This window comes from Ornithodoros turicata, chromosome 2, assembly GCF_037126465.1.
Source record: "Ornithodoros turicata isolate Travis chromosome 2, ASM3712646v1, whole genome shotgun sequence".
Taxonomy (NCBI): domain Eukaryota; kingdom Metazoa; phylum Arthropoda; class Arachnida; order Ixodida; family Argasidae; genus Ornithodoros; species Ornithodoros turicata.
Genome location: NC_088202.1, coordinates 14,457,026 through 14,474,291, shown reverse-complemented (window position 1 = coordinate 14,474,291; position 17,266 = coordinate 14,457,026). Strand labels below are relative to the sequence as shown.

General features: G+C 48.5%; 1 protein-coding gene across 1 annotated transcript in view; it reads left to right on the top strand.

Moving 5' to 3' along the window:
- Nucleotides 1–17,266, top strand: part of LOC135383133 (soluble guanylate cyclase 89Db-like) — a 68,406-nt gene that overhangs the window by 10,396 nt on the left and 40,744 nt on the right. The window contains exons 2-4 of the mRNA XM_064612738.1: nucleotides 6,962–7,273; nucleotides 8,010–8,112; nucleotides 16,779–16,989. Of these exons, the coding sequence (XP_064468808.1) occupies nucleotides 6,962–7,273; nucleotides 8,010–8,112; nucleotides 16,779–16,989 (626 nt within the window). The remainder of the gene's footprint in view (nucleotides 1–6,961; nucleotides 7,274–8,009; nucleotides 8,113–16,778; nucleotides 16,990–17,266) is intronic.

The window sequence follows — 17,266 nt, the reverse complement described above, 5'->3', positions numbered from 1 at the left end:
TAAATGGCTGGAAAATTACCTGTTTAATAGGACCCAGTACGTCTGCATCTGCGGGGCGCGTAGCCGACTAGCACAGGTTCGCTCTGGTGTACTACAGGGCTCTATACTCGCTCCTTTACTATTTAATCTATATGTTAATGATCTACCTCATGTTGTTTCACAATGTCATCTATTTCAATATTTTGACGACACGGTTCTGGCATCAGCTCACGTGAATCATGTAGATGCGGCTGCGCTCCTTCAGAACGAGACTTGTTTGGTATGGGACTGGTTCCATAACAATCAAATTAATATTAATCAAGAAAAAAAACAGCTAATAGCATTTCACAACGCGCTCCAACGTATATTAGATCCTACTCCAGTCATTTTACATTCATCACGATGTGTCAACTGTAGCTGCAGTTACCTGACATACGGTAACTGTGTGAAGTACCTTGGTATTACGTTTGACTGTAATATGTCTTGGAATAGTCAGCTGTCCTATATGTGCGTAAGGCTGAGGCAGGTATCCTGCATCCTGTTCAATCTGCGTCATATCACTCCTATCAGGATCAGAAGAACTATTCTGGAGAGTCTCAGCTACAGCATTCTTCAGTACGGAATTATCTTGTTCAGTCATTGTAGCGAGACCTGGAAAAGCAAAGTTAATGCTATCTTAAAAAGCTGCTTAAAATCTCTGTGTGGCTCTCCTGGTCCTGATTTGGTCGATTTATTCACCCTGAACAGGCTTCCGTGTTTTCAGAATTTGTTCACATATACTGTTCTGTTAAAAAATATTTTTGGACGAATAACTACAGAGTGCGGGATGACACGCCGAGACAACTGAGACACCAAAGGGCACTTTTTATTGTACCAAGGGTCAATACAAGGTACGGATCGTACCATCGGAACTATTACATCCCTTTGACTTTTAACAGCCTCCCTCCTGAATTCTTTCAGATTACAGCAAAGTCTGAGCTAATACATGCTTTAAGAGACAAATACTATACACAGAATGTGAATTCTGTTTGAACCTGTAGTTATTTGTTTTACCTGAATCTCGTTATTGCAGTGTCATAAATTGTCTTCGAATATGTATTCCTGTAGCGCTACGCGCGCGTATGTATTCCTCCAGCGCTATGCTATAGTTATTGCGCAACAAACCGTTAAATCTCGAGATGTCCCTCCAGCCTCTAAATCGAAATTCTTCCCGCCTAGGCTGAGCCACTTAACCACCAGATCTGGAAGGAAAAACTCCAACTCGGCAACACTGGAATCAACTGAGCGTGAGCGAGCGAACGCCACCGACGGTTTCTTCTCATCCCAGGTGGTGCGATGTATGAGGGGGAGAGGCTAAGTCCCGAGAGTGAAAGGCCCCCTCTTTGATGCCCCTCTCCATCTAATGCATTGGGGAAAGAGGAAAAGGAAACGCACGATGGCTCTTCGGCGGAAGAGAAAGAAAAGCGTGGGGCAAGTGACGTACGGATAGGAGTTGAGCTCAGCTTCTTTGGAGCCACGCGTGGGTCACGTTACCTGAAATTACCTGAACAGCCCAATAAGGTTCGTTTGCACACGCCACCTTTTGGGCCACTTCGGCGCGCTACCACAACACCTCTCCATATATTCCAGAACTATGCGTTGGGGCTCCCATAGAGATGTATGTAACCGAAACCAGAAAGTGAGCGGTGATGTCACTGGACTGGCCTCTCTCGGCTTCTCGGCTTCACTTCTCGGCATAGTAGGGCGCCTCATCTCTTTCCATCCTCCATGCTCAAATGGGACGAGACGCGGCTTTGCCGAGTCTTCGAAAGTGTGCTAATGAAAAGCAATCGCATTTACTAAAGTAGTCGTTGTTCTGACGCGCGGTTTTTCTGAATGGTAGTGACAACTCAATTTCTTTCCATATACCTGCTTCTTCAGAACTGCAGACTGTTGTGTGAGCGTCTGTAGTACTGGACGACAACATGTAGTGAGACGAAATGAAAAAAAACTTTCCGAAGTTATTCGTAAACATGACATTTAAAAGGAAAGTAACTAATTACAGTGCAACCAGTTACTGAAGCAGGTAACTAGTTACCATTAAAAGTTACCTTCGGAGGGAGATTACACAGTGCACAGTACAGAGAGTACAGACACAAACACACAAAAACGAGGAAAATGAAAATGCGCGGAAGCACACGTGTCACAAGACGTGTCACGGCACCTTGAGAAATTGTAGCGGGTGGCCTGCCGCCTTGCGGCATTTGTCGTCTATAGACCATGCACCCATATGTCTTCCTCTGATGTTCACGCTGTTATGTCGACGCGAGATATACATATAAACGTCAGGCAGGCGAATTTTCTTTTTGACGTCGGTAATGGGAATCGTGCAATCCTCCTGAAACAGACCTACCAGTAAGAGGAACGACCATGAAATAGCAGCTCGATTACAAAGTGTATTTATTAACCGAAGATCTCTAAAGACAGCGGTCAACAAGAGAGAAGTGCAGCGAAATTACGGCTGTACGCATTTCTTCTTTTTTCGTTTTTCTTTCGAAATTGATTGCTCTAGCCCACCTTTTTATTGTTTCATGGCGTGTTTAATCGAGAAACTCCCAATTTCTGCATTGGCTAAAAGGGTTAATCGATCGGTATTCGCTGTACAATGTGAAGCTGAGCAGGTGGTTCGTCGGAATATAATTTCCGAGAGCTAGCAACCTAAAAAGAGCAGCGAAAAACGGTTACGGATCGAACGCAATTCTGTTGGTCTCGCTGCAGCATAAGTGGTCAACGACGTTCTTGAACACACACACACACAAAGACAAAAGCACGGGCATTTCCGCATGAGAAACATTACCAAGTACAATCAGGGTTCGGATCCGGGGATCCCGAAATCCCGGGATTTCGGCATGATTTGATGTCTCGAAATCCTGGGATTTTGCGAGGTCAAATCCCGAGATTGCGGAATGATAAATTTCAGCTTTCTTGGCGATGAGTACTAGGAGGCGTTATGGGGTTACTTTTGGTTTCAAGTATCCCTGCACCTAGAAATCCCATTTGCAGTCCGAAACCGAATCGCATGATAAAGATTTTAACTGCCGACTCATGTGAACCGTGCAAGCCGTGATCGAGAACAGCCCTCAAGCAACATTAAGACTCTTACGAAATCAGAAGTAGTGCTCCGGTCCATAAGGCTGCACTAAAATACTGGCAGATTTTCTGTCTGTCTGCAGTATCTCTCTTTTTATATTTTGATTCTCACGAGTATGTTGAAAGTGAAAACAGAAAATCGAGGCGGCATTCGGAAAACTAGACACGGCTGCTCCAGACGAGAACACGACAGTTACTGTCGACGAATAAAAGATTCTCACAAGCGAAAGACGTGAAAGATGTCATTGATTTTAGCTGCAGCGTAAGTACCAGCACGGTGCGAGTGCTCAATATTATAAACGGCGAATCTTTTGCCCGGTGACTACTTTCTATTTTTTATATATTTTTTTCGTTATGTTCCACAAGAATGTTTCTTGGGAATCACAGGAAACTCGCGCTGCATCACAATTTGTGATAGGGGGGATGTACAGGTGGATACAGCCTTTTATAATGCTCACCGCTGTTAGCGCCACCACCACCGCCATCTACGGTATCCTGGGGATAGTTTAAAAAAATCCCGATCCCGTCCCGGGAACCACATGTAGTAATCCCGAATTCCCGGAGATCCTTTGCCTGCACGCCACACTGTCCTCTCTAGGTCACAGTATGTGGTTCCAGTGGATTCCGGGCCACGTTGGTATCTCGGGGAATGCCCTTGCCGATTCTGCGGCCAGGCGTGCTCGTGCAACTGGGTCTCCCACTTCTGTCCGGCTTACGCCGTCTGCCTGCCGGCTAGCCATTCACCGCTACTGCAGAAATAGCTCTCAGGCCTTTTTTTCAAGATGCTGCAAGGACGAACCCTTTTCTGCGCTCGACTGACCCTACGATGACCCAAACTCTAGTAGGCCGCTTCCCCAGGAAGGAAGAGTCCTTGCTCCACAGGATTCGACTGAATGTGGCGCGTACTCCACTGCTCCTGTTTAAGGTGGGCCACCTTTCGTCACCCTAACGCGCACCTGTCATGTCGAAGGAGACATCCCGCACTTCCTGCTCCACTGCACCCGTTACCGCCAACATAGTCTTATCCTACGGTCGCGCATCGCACGCCTGAGGATTCCAGACTTTTCCCTAGCCCCAAGCAATATAGTCAGGTGACAAAGGCACTTCTTCAGTTTATACGGATCAGTGGCCTTCTGGGAGAACTGTGTTCTCTTTCTTTTCCTTTTATTTTTATTTTTTTTTCTTTTTGTTTGTCTTTCCTTTCATTTTTTCATTTCTTTTCTTTCCTGGGAATAGCAAGCCGCCATAGCGGTCGCTAACCTTTCCCTCCTATTTTTTTATATAATCAACATATACGCCCCCCCCCCCCCCGAATTCCCAGGATTGTAAAACAAGCTCGGGATCTCGAACGCTAAGTACAGTCCATACAAGTTAACAACAACTACGACGCGCCGCATTCGTCCACGAAGTCTTGTTCTTGTTTTCTGTGTTTTTCTGTGCGCCTTGAAGTTGGCTTGCCTGATGAGCAACATTATCGTTCCTCTATAGTTGCTTCGTAAGTGTGCAGCTCTACTTTGAGGTAGGGTTCGTGGCCCGGGATCACAGGACCCCGAAATCCCGGGATTTCAGCATAATTTCGTGTCCCGAAATCCCGGGATTTCGGGATTATAAATTTCGACTTTTCTGACAACAAATATTCGGTGGTACGAGAGAAAGAACGGTGTCCAACCGACTTTTTGTTTCGAGCGTTCCTTCCCCGAAAAATATCATTTGCAATCCGAAACCCAAACAACCTTGTCGTCCACGAAACATTACAACGACGTTAGCGGCTGACTCATGTGAACTACGCAACCCATAGCGGAGAACAGCCCTCAAATAGCATAAAACTCCCATGAAATCAGGAGGAGTCTTCCAAACCTACAACATGAAATATTGCAGAATCTCTGTCTCTCTCTGCAGAAACTCTCTTTTTGTTCTTTTGATCCGCACGAATACGTGTATATATATATATATATATATATGTTTGTAACTCAAACGTCGCCATGCCAGTACTGGACAGCTGTTTCGGCCTTGTTGGGCCTCATCAACAGTACGCAGGCAGGCAACGTTTGAGTGGATGGCGTCAGAAGGTCACGTAACACGTGATTCCTCCCGTCAGGGTGAGATAACTCACTCACTGAAAGCCCAGTGCAAAGCCAGTGAAGTATAAAAGGAAAAAAAATAGCCAGAGCTCTTTGGCTGCACGTATAGCATATGTTTGTAACTCAAACGTCGCTATGCCAGTACTGGACAGCCGTTTCGGCCTTGTTGGGCCTTGTAGGGCCAACAAGGCCGAAACAGCTGTCCAGTACTGGCATGGCGACGTTTGAGTTACAAACATATGCTATACGTGCAGCCAAAGAGCTCTGGCTATTTTTTCCTTATATATATATATATATATATATATATACAGGGTGTCCCAGAAAACGTGTCATTGAATTATAATAAAAAAACTACAGCACCTAGAGTCATGCGGTCAATGGCATTTCTTCTTACTGGGTTTTTGCCACCTCCTCATGTGAATGTCGTGTAACGTAAGTTTCATTATGTACATTTTTGCGAGCTTAAGTCGGAAATTTGCCTAGTAAAGGTCACTTTTTTACCCCACCAATGTGAAGAGCGTGTCTAATTTAGTCAAATTAATTATAAGTGACAGGGATATTCAGAAGGTATCCCATCAGAAAAAATAGCCGAACATCATGCACTACGGAGGCCGCACAGAATAGCGCACGATGAATTTTTCAGCGCAATCTTTGTCAGTCCGACGAAAGGAGGTTGGAAACCCAGCCCTCCCCGACATCGCAGAAAGAGATAAAACAGGCACGGCTTATCACGTTCGACTTTCGCTGGGATAATGCTTTCCCTCTCCCAATTTTAGGAACTGTTACTTTTTCTACTATCACTCTGTGGGCTGGCTTCGGAACCTCCTTTCGTCGCACTGAGAGTGATTGCGCTCAAAAAGTCATCGCGCGCTATGGTCCGGTGCTCCGAAAAGCATGATATTCGGCTATTTTTTCCGATGGGATAGCTCGTGAATATCACTGTGAATTATTATAAATTGGAGTGAATTCGGCACGCTCTTCATATTGGTGGGGTAAAAAAGTGACCTTTACTTGGTAAATTTCCGAGTTCAGTTCGCAAATATTTGCATAATTAAACTTGGAGTGCATGACATTCACATTAGGAGGTGGCAAAAACCTAATAAGAACAAATGCTGCTGACCACATGATTCTAGGTGGCGTAGTTTTTTTATTATAATTCAATGACACGTTTTCTCGGACACCCTGTATACGGTGAGGTAAAAGGATTGTCAAACGGCCACGAAGTTTTACAGAAGTTTTACAGAAGAAGTCCCTGACGAAGACAGTGCCACTGTCGAAAAGTCGACCCCTTGCCCATTTTACTTTCTAACGTCTCCCCATGTAATAAACTTCTATATATAGATAGATAGATAGATAGATAGATAGGGGAAAAAGACACCAGAGACTGAAGTAGGGAGTGGGGGAAAGTTATTTATTAAGCTGGCATTTAAAATAAGGGTCTGGGGAAGTCTACGTTTCGGCGGAAGCTCCGCCTTCTTCGGGACAATCGTCGGGCTTTGCACCCATCGTATATGTACCAATACCTTTGCCAAGCCTACTGTTTACATCAAACTGTCCAAAGGTACATGTTACTGTGTCTGTTCCAGCAATGGCAAAATGGCGTAGATGCAGGCTAGCTGTTGGATGAACTCAATAATGTAAAAGCATGAAGCTTTTGAGAAGCCCTGAAGCCTGAAGCCTTTGAGTCGTGTGTTGTGTGTCGTCCGTCTGTGTGTCCAGCAGGCTCACGCTCTTACATTATAGACTATTCCAGCACTATTTTCTTCTTTCAGGTTGGTCGTCCGACGACTTCCTCTGCTTCTTCGGCAAGTGCTTTGTACGCTTTTTCAGTTATTACGGATATGACATCCTCATTCGTTCATCCGGGCGGTTCTTCAGGGACTTTCTCATCGGCATCGATAACCTTCATCATCAAATCCGGTTTAGCTACCCTCGGATGCACAGCCCCTCGATGTATGTTGAAACGGAAGACAGGGGCGGCCTCGTGCTACACTATCGCTCCAAGCGTAGCGGCTATCACTACTACGTAGTGGGACAGCTGGAACAGATAGCCAAAACCTTTTATGGAATGGATGTTCAGGTACGTGTGGATATTACAACGCAAATATTCTTAGAGCATAATAGAAATAGAAAAAAAATGGAAACGTAGGTCGCACTGATCCGACCAGCTATTCCAGGACGTTTGTCCTTGTCCATGTTCTTGAGGTAGCAAATATTGTTATCACCAGGAGCTAAATAGCGTTCTTCGTGTTATAAATGAGCAGTAAGGCCCCCTCCATAAATTGTTCGTTTTTGGCTGTGGCATATTGAGCAACAGCTAAAATGTGTTTTTGCGCAAGAACGATTATCCCAGTTCACCTGAAGGGTGCGCGATGTCATTGACTTTCACACTCTCTATAAACCCCTCAACCCTAGCTCTTGATAGTGGGGTAGTGCTTACGTCACGCGGTGACGTGGATAGTCCCCGAAAGTAGCACCACGCAGTGCACGTAGAAGACGAGGATTTTCAGCGACAAGCTAGGCCTTGAGGCTGCTCACAACTCTACTACGTCAGACGGACCTGATTACGTGACGCCATGAGACCGGTCCGGGTCTCCAAGTTCGTTCTGCACCGCTCGTGTCTGCTTCTTCAGGGCGCTGTACAGCGCGTGATGGCTTCCGGTTGACAGCACCGTTTCGGGCAATGCTAGATGTCGGTTCCTTGCTCCTTAAAAAAAAAAGAAAGAAAAAGAAGAAAAAAACACAAGTGTTGAACTTCATATAGTAAAAAGCTAGTTAACTGTGCCCTCAAAGTATTCCCGTATTGATCTCTGCAGATAGAAGTGTTAAGAACGACACTAGCATCCGATGGACAAGGATCTCACACTGTGTACAGACTACAGTTCGACAATAGTGCCTTTGAGGAGTGCCAAGCAAAACGGAGGTAGGTGTCCATTACAATCATATTTGGGAAACATTCGTGGTGTAAGGAACCCTTAACGTAGACAGCAGTCTCGGCAAATGTCAAAACGAGTGTCGATCATTATTGCACGAACAATTGATAACAACGTGGTGATGAATACGTGCACTCCCTATTTTTCATCTAAATCAATCAATCAATACACGGACCCTAAAAACGTGCACACGCACGGCTCTTCTGTTCCGCTTCTGTTTCGCTGGTACCCGCTGAAAATTTTAAGCCTCAAGCCAGCCGTTATCACCTCCACCAGCGCCTTGCTGAATCCTGCGAACTGGGATTCGCGACGCGGTTCCCCCCTTCCGAGCATGGAGGGGGTTGAGCACCCCAACTACAAATCCTCCACAGAAGAGTTAAGTAACATTGATAGCGACTCATCCGCAATCTGCGGAACCGTGCTTCTTGGGAAGAGAAGTCTTCGTCCTTCGTGCGATGGTCCCGGTGTCCGATCTTCGGACGATGAGCCGCCCTTCCAGGAGGTCACAAAGCGTCCCCGCAAAGCTGCCTGCCGCAACACCGCACGAGCTTCCGCTCTAGAGGGCACAACAGTACTGTTTGCTCCTACTGACCGCAACTCCAACCTCGCTCGTCTTAACCACCTAAAGATCTCCGAGTTCCTCACCTCCGAGTTTCCAGGGCGAATAAGAGAGATCCGCCTCAATTACTCGAAGAACATAATCGCAGTGGACGCTGTTTCACCGTCCGCGAAGCCATCACTCCTACAACTGGGGCGAATCTGCTCCGTCCCTGTGCGCGCTTATGAACCACGGGCATCGAACTCGTGCTACGGTGTGCTCCTTGGGATTGACCCCTCGCTTACGGACGAGCAAATACTGCGCGCCATCGAATCTGAAGCTCCAGTCCTCGCGGCTCGACGAATCGGAAAGGATGGGGGAGCTGTGCGGCTCACTTTCCCTGGTTCGAAGCCGCCAAACCAAATCAGCCTTCACCTCCTCACGATGCAGGTCCAAAGCTACCAACCCCACGCAGTACAGTGCAACAATTGCCTGAGATATGGCCATGTGGCTGCATGCTGCACCCGAAAGAGGACGTGCGCAACGTGCGGGATGTCTCACGACAACGCTGAGTGCCCCAATGGAGAACCGCTCTGCATTAACAACTGGGGAGTCATGTTACCACGTCGGCAGACTGTCCGAAACTCAGGGAACAAAGACTCGTAGCCCGGGAGCGCTCCCGCTCTACGAGCAGCTACCAAGAAGCCCTGGTAATAGTCAGGAAGGCTGAACGCAAGAGGAAGCCAAAAAAGAAGCGTGCGTCTACCCCGCCAAGTACAACGGGTTCACGCCATCCGCCTACCAACAGCCCTGCCCTCGAGAAGCATCCCTCGTGGGCGGACAGCGACTACCCTCCGCTCCCGCCGCGCGATCCTCGAGCGGCCGCTTCAAAGCGCACAGCGGCTAAGCATCCTGCACCTGCCATGCCAAGCAACACCCAATCCCCGTCCGCCTCATCCCGTGCCGCCCTAGACCGAACACGCGGCGATGACGTCGCATCGGTCATATTAAAACTGCTGTTCGTGGCACTTAAGGCCATAGTTACTGCGTACCCTAACTATACCGTTCTCCCAGATGTTCAATCGATCCTAGTACTTGAAAACCTCATCGCCCCCATTCTCCTGGTGGATCAGAGCAGGAACTGAGCTCATCCAGCCTCGGCCTCACCGATCAGGAGATAACATCGGAATGATAACGCACTTCCATGAGACAACGGTCTTCCAATGGAATGCGAGAAGCCTCCTGTCCAAAGTGTCCGACTTCCATCAGTTTACCTGGCGACACAAGTTTCCTCTTATGTGTATATCGGAATGCGGAATTCCGGTAAAGTTTCGTTTATCGAACTACGTTACATTCACCTCCAGTCCCCGTGGCGGGCGATGCCGCTCCGCGTTGTTTGTTCGGTCCGCCATTCCAGCCATCAAGAAGAATATTATTACGGGCGGACAGGGCGAATACGTATGTTGCATCGTGCGCATAGCCGACCTTGTCGTTACTGTGGTATCACTTTACCTTCCTCCGGCGGTCGCTTACGATACTGGTGACCTGGCCGCTGTACTGGACAGCGTCCCGCCTCCATATCTTCTTTGTGGTGAGTTCAACACCACAGTGTCATCTGGGGCAACGCGCGCTCGGACACGCGAGGGGAGCGACTGGCAGCTCTGCTCGAGGAGCGAAACCTTTTAATCCTCAATGATGGCTCCCCTACGTTCCTGAAGACAACGTACCATTCCTCCTGCTTGGACCTCTCTGTTGTGTCAGTTCCTATTGTACATCGCTTCAGATGGCAGGTGGGCGCTGATACCCTTGGAAGTGATCATCTTCCTGTCCTGATCAAGGTGCGCGAGCACAAGCCCACTCCCACACCGCTAAAAGAACGGATTGGCAGTCCTACAGATGCATGCTCGAACCTTCTCTTTTGGGCTGGATGCCCCAAAATGTCCCTGACTTCTGCGACGTGGTTGCTAATGCGGCACGCGCTGCGACCCAGGTGCACCGCATACCCGCCAAGTTCATGTTCGTCGACGCGGAGTATGAGAGGCTGCGCGCTCCGCCGCTGCGCCGAGCGACGCGCCCGCCGCACACATCTCCCAGTCGACAAAAGTGAAGCGAGGCGACTACAGAAGGTGATTCATAGGCATCTGTGCAAGCTGACACGCGACCGCTGGAAAAGCTTCGCGACATCACTATCTCCAAGAACACCCATGTCTCAAATTTGGTCGGTGCTCAAAGGGCTCGCCACTCCCGTTTTCCAAACGCATCCTGTCCGCTCACTATCGCTTGCCATTGACTGAAGTCGAGGTTGCAGAGCAGTACTGTGCCCGCCTGACATGGACACCTGCCGCTCCTCTCGCGTCTTCCCTTGACATCCCTGTAGCCCTTGAGTCCTCCGCAGATCCGTCATTGGATGTCCCATTTTCGCTTACCGAGCTCGAATCTGCTATAGGGCTCCCGCCTGTGCACACGTCGCCGGGTCCTGACGGAGTCACCTAGAAAGCAGTGCGGTACCTCCCGCTCTGTGGCCGCCAGCTCCTTCTGGGCCTCTTCAACGAAACTTGGCAGGCCAGCTCCATCCCGCCGCACTGGAAGTCCGCGATGATCGTACCTATCCTTAAACCTGGCAAGTCCCCTCACAATATCGACTTTTTTCGGCGAATCGCACTTACAAGCTGCGCAGGGAAAGTCATAGAGCGGATGGTCCAATCTCGCCTGAACTGGTTTTTCGAAGCCTCGAACTTCTTCCCTGAAGTCATGGCCGGCTTCCGTCAAGGCAGGTCGGCGATAGACAACGTCATCGACATTATCTCTAGTGTACAACAAGCGCGATCGGAAGGGAAGCTCACAGCAGCGGTCTTCCTCGACGTAAAAAAAAGCATATGACAGCGTGGTGCACAGCACTGTCATTGCGACGCTCCAAGAGGCTGGTATTGGGGGCCGCCAACTCGCATGGATTAGGGACTTCCATCGCACCTTGTTTGTGCGCACATCTGAAGGGGACACCGCTCACTACAAAGTTCTGCGAGGTGTCCCGCAAGGGAGTGTGCTGAGCCCACTGCTGTTCAACGTCATCATGGCCGCTTTACCTGCCCAATTAAGCGAACATGTCAACATCACAATATACGCCGACGACCTCTGCATCTGGGCCTCCTCGCCCCGTCGGGATGTAATCCAGTGTCGCTTGCAAGGTGCTCTGGACACAATCGTATCTTACCACTCCGACCGCGGTCTTTCTATCTCACCCAGCAAGACTGTTGGCATGGCATTCACCCGCCGATCATTCCGCAAATTCCCCCTCCGCGTTGACGGCCAACAGCTCGTCTTCGTACGTCATCACAAATACCTAGGCATAACCATTGAGCTGACTTGGTTCAAGCACGTCAAGGCCCTGTCTACCGCGGCGACTACCATCGTGAACGTCCTCCGCCGCATCTCTGGTTCGTCCTGGGGCCCATCACACCCTGACCTTCGCCAGGTGCATACCTCACTCGTCCTAGGGCTCCTGCGTTACAGCTTACCGGTATTGCACAACAGAGCGCGAACTTTTGAACATCCAGGCGCGAAGCCTTCGGGTGTGCCTTGGTGTCCCCAAAACGACCGACAGCTTCCTGGTCTTGGCTGAGGCGAAGGAGACGCCAGCCCACGTCCTACGCGACATGGAGACCCTGCGCTCTTGTGCGCGGTACCGCACATGACATGCTGCCCACTACCTACGGGACATTCACCTACTATATGAAAACTCGGCTTTCGGGGCTGCTGTTTGCAGACTGGCACAGTCTCTTCCGCCCCCTCCGTCGCGCCTGCTATACGCCCCACCTTTGTGGACCCCCGTGCTGCTTCCAACGGACCTGCATATTCCCGACATGTCCTGCAAAAACGGCACTCCTGTCCTCGCTGCGCGCCAGTTTGCTCTTTTGCGCTTTTGCTGCCAGTTTGAACTCGGTCCACGGTCAGCGTAAAGCGATTTTCACGGATGGCTCGGTTGTGTACGGCGCGTCGTCTGCAGCTTTCTACATGCCTCACAGTGACACTGCGCAGGCTTTCAAACTGCCGCATGAAACTTCATGCACTGAAGCGGAACTGACAGCCATCTATGAAGCGTTCAACGCCATATCTGGTTCACAGGCCGACTCGTGGTCCATCTTCCCGGACAGTAAGTCAGTATTGGAGACCTTGGCGTCGTACCGGTGCAGTGCTATTTGCGATCTCCGCACGCTTGTAATCGCCAGATACAACGAACTCCTGGCTTCCGCCCACAGCGTACGGCTCCAGTGGGTACCCGGTCACGTCGGGCTGCCCGGAAATACCCGTGCCGACATTGCTGCGAAACGTGCCCTTAACACGGCAGCCTTGAGTTTCAGCATCCCTCTTTCAATGTCAGCCTGCCTGCTCCAAATACGTCGCTTACGCTCTCGCTGTGTCCAAGATTTCATAGAACGTGCCCTCTCCCCCAATACATTTCTGCACTCCATCGACCCAAAAATGCAATACGTTCCTCCCCCAAACATCACGAGGAGGGAGGCGACTGTTATCCACCGTCTGCTGTTCAGCGTGGCTCGAACGCCAACACGGCTCTTCCAACTCAGCACGCTTGACACCCCTACATGTGCAGCCTGCTCTACCGAGGGCAACACTTACCACCTACTCCTCCACTGTCGCCTGTTAGCCGCTCCCTGTGCCACTCTGATGGAGCAGCTAGCTGCCCTAGGGCTGAGGGAGGTCTCGCTGGCAACGCTACTGGGCCCTCTGCAACGCCCCGATCAGTAGCGCATCGGAAGGGAACTCTACGCTTCCTTACTGACACAGGGCTCGCGCTGAGCCTGTGATTGCGCCTCTTTTCTTTCGCTCTTTTCGTTTTTTCTTTCTTTTTGTTCTTTTTATTTTTCCTTTTTTGTAAGCGGGAATAACAAGTCGGCTTCTGGAGCCAGGCTAACCTTTCCCCTCTTTCTTTCTTTTTTTTTGCGATAAACCTATATCCCCCTCCCCCCTAAAAATGTGATTTCTCCGCAAAACAGGTTCTCCAATAACCGTCATTCGGAACTATATTGCTGAGTTTCGGCAGACTTGCTGAAGACGAGAGGCTGTAGGCCTTTTTCTTAGCTTCTTACACGTATGTAAGGTGTTATAGATCAATGCCGATATGCTTTCCCCTTACAATCAGACGAGATAACAATATTTTTAATGTTCGTTCCGGTGTAACGTTTTCAGAATATAGGACATCCCACCGTTGGTGCACACTTGGGAGACGAGACAAATGATATGGAAGGGGCCCAGTTTTTTCTTGATCCGGGTTTTATGTGTATTTTGAGATCTTTTCAAATCCTTCCATTGTGAATGTGTGAATAATAGAGAAAACATATGCGTTGTAAAAAAGAACGCAAATCAACAACCCAAAACGAAGGAGAAGGTAGCAAAAATAAATCAGGACTGATGTTCTGCGAAATTAACCAAAGTCGGTAAGTTTCGAAACTTGGACATTTGGATACCAGTACATGAACAAATACTGTCCGGGCCCGACGAACATTTTTGAACACAACCGTTCTATAGGGTCGAACGCTCGGCGCATGCATGTTCTCATTAACTGTGTGCACTACTCTGCTGGGGTTGCTTTGCAGTACTTCAACGAAGAGACGTTGTTTGTTGTAACCTTGACCTTTTTCACATACGCGCCGTACCCTAGCGGCTCTTTAGAGGAACTACGCTCGGAGCGCGTCAAAACAACAACTTTATTTGAAGAGGACGAATGGGGAGTTTCATCGCAACGGACGATACCTTACCTCATTGCTGGTGGTGATGTGGGGAACGAAATAATTAGCCCCTTCACAATAAGAATTGAAGTACTATTGTGTCCAAAAAGGTCAAAATAGCTTTGAGCGCAGAGCGTTGGTGGGCTGGATTCGCCCAGGGACTAAGCAATTTTGATAGAGAGAAGGGGTGAGAGTCCAGCTAACTAAGGGACCCGGAGAGTGCGACTTGGGAAGGTTGGGAGTGCGGCCAATAAAAAAGAATCTGCTCCAGATCCTCTAGGGCACTGGAGTGACAGCATCTGGGAGAGTCAACTTGTCTCAAGCGGTAACGTCACTGAGCTGTAAAAGCCACATCGAGTCACACGTGTGTATCAACGTGAGAACCACACAGGACCAAAACCGGGCCGGAGTGGGACCGACGTGCGCGCGCCGTTCGTGTGGTGTCCCTACTGGTCCTCACTTCTGTCGTCCCCATACATCGTCATCTAATGAAGACGGAGATAACCCTCTCCGGCGCCTCAAGGTCATGCACATGCGCATTAGCCGTTGTGAAAAAGGTCCATTTAATTTGAATCGACCAGTGAAAAAAAGAAAAGAGTCGAACTCGTCACCCGACTAATTCTGCAACTCTCAAACTCCACAGTCATAAGACGACTTTAGAGAATTCGAGAGAGCATAGCGCCGGTTTGAACAAAATTAGCTTTGTCAATAGAAAGGAGGAGAACGCCTCTAAACTGTTTCGATTCTTCCTCTGTCGGCCCATACGCTACGGGGTGTTCAGGCTCGCGGAAATGAAACGTGGAGTTGAGGACTACTCCTCCTTCCCCACTACAGTATGCGTCCAGGGTGCAGCGCGTGCACAAGCACCACTGGGGTTTCCTGATATGGCCTGTTGCAAGTCGGTCTGTCGCTTACGAAGGACCGAATTCCTCCCATTATCACAACGGACGGGTGATCCGTCACGTTGTGATCCATCACGTTGAAGATTATCACTATTCATAAGCGGGGAAGCAACCCTATAGCATGATCACATATTCTTATTTACTTATTGTTGTTGTCACTTATTGTTCTATGGTTTCGAAAGTAACCACATGCTTTACAATGAAGTACACAGCCGACCTTTTTTTTCTAAATCTTCTTTTTATTCACGTTTCAACTTTCTGGTTCATTTCTTTTCAATTCCAATCTCTCGGAGAGCAGTCAGTGCAGTGCCATGGTGTAGAATGATCTACAGTTGTGCAACTACTATCTCCATACGTTCCTTAAACATCCGTCCGTCCGTCCCTACCCATTGACATACTATCTTACACTGCTGCTAGATGGAAATAGTGTCCGGGTCTCCGGGTCTGGTGACCCCACTATGGTTTATTATTTTATTTGGCTTATTAGCTATTTACCTTACTCGGAAAATCAACACTTCAACTTCAGGATCAACCTAAGTTGTAAAGCAAGCGTAATGATTCTATGTAGAGTGAAACGGAAAATGTAGTTGCCTTTTTAGGGACCGAACTACATCAACCGAAAAGAATGCCACACCAAGTGAGTAGTAGTGGGACCGCGAACCGCCGTGAAGGATGCAGCATTAGAGCCCGTAAAAGTGGGAATTGTGGTTAGATTATCATAAACGATCGAATTGCCACATACGCACGGAAAATGCAACATAAATACTGCAACAAAACAAAATACGTACAGGTAGAGTAGAGCCACATGTATTAGGCGGCATTCAAAAATATATATAAGAAAACGACACATAACTGAATTACGGCTTGGTCACGGGAACGATCACCCTCTGAGTGCATATGCTGTGGCTGTTGTCGACCAACCTCTCATAAACTTTTGTAGCACATAAACATGCCGTGCCACTATGCCGCACAGAGGGGACGCGATAATTTCCTGTTCGTGTTGCTTGATCTGTTGCTGTTTACTTGACGGTCAGTCTAACTGATGGCATATTTTTTATATAGATTGTTTGTAACAAGCTCATACTCTTTCGCAAATAAGGAGCTCTTGCGAATTATGACGAAAGTATAAGTTCAGTACGCGTTTCATTTCACTTAAAAGTAACAGGTTAAAAGTAACAAGTTGATAAAAGGTTATGTAGAGGGCAGATAAGGTGTTCCTCACGTTACTGCGCAGACGCCTCTTGAGCATCAAATCAGCATATTACCCACATTGATATATGCTCTTCAGCACTCATCTGTGTGAGTGTATGTTGCGCTCACGCTTCGACATAGTCAGCATTCCTGAAAATCCTGGTAAAACTGTCTCTTTTCTTTTTCTTTTTTTTTTGTTGTTGTAAATTCTCAATGCCTCGATGACTTGTACGAGGTTGTAACCCAGCTAAGAGCTCAGCGTATAACTCCTTTTCTTGTAGGGATATCCAGAGTCGCATTACATTGCCTGATCTGGGCTGGGATTCCTTCTTTGTGCTCTTTCCTTTCGGTCTGGTGCTCGATCGCAAGATGAACATGGTCAAAGTGGGCGAACGCCTCAAGATGATATGTGGTGATGGCCCCATGGTGTGTCAACCCGTCCATGACTTCTTCAAGCTGCACCGGCCCTGTGTACCTTTCGTCTGGGACAAGGTACGTTGTTATTACTGAAAGAAGAAGGAAGGAAGTCACTGAAATGTTAGCCAGCTTTGGGACTCGAACCCACGTCTTCTGTTTACCTGTCCAGGGGGCTTAATCACTTCCATCGCTCGCGAGCCAACGAAGGGCGGGGCTCTAATTAACATGAACACGTCACACGTTTCACATGACGCGTGACGCGCTTTTTTCGTTAACGGGATAAAGGCGTAGTCTCTCGCTCGCGTAGCGACCAACAGTGTCGTCTGCCTAACGAATGTTTTCACGTGCTCAC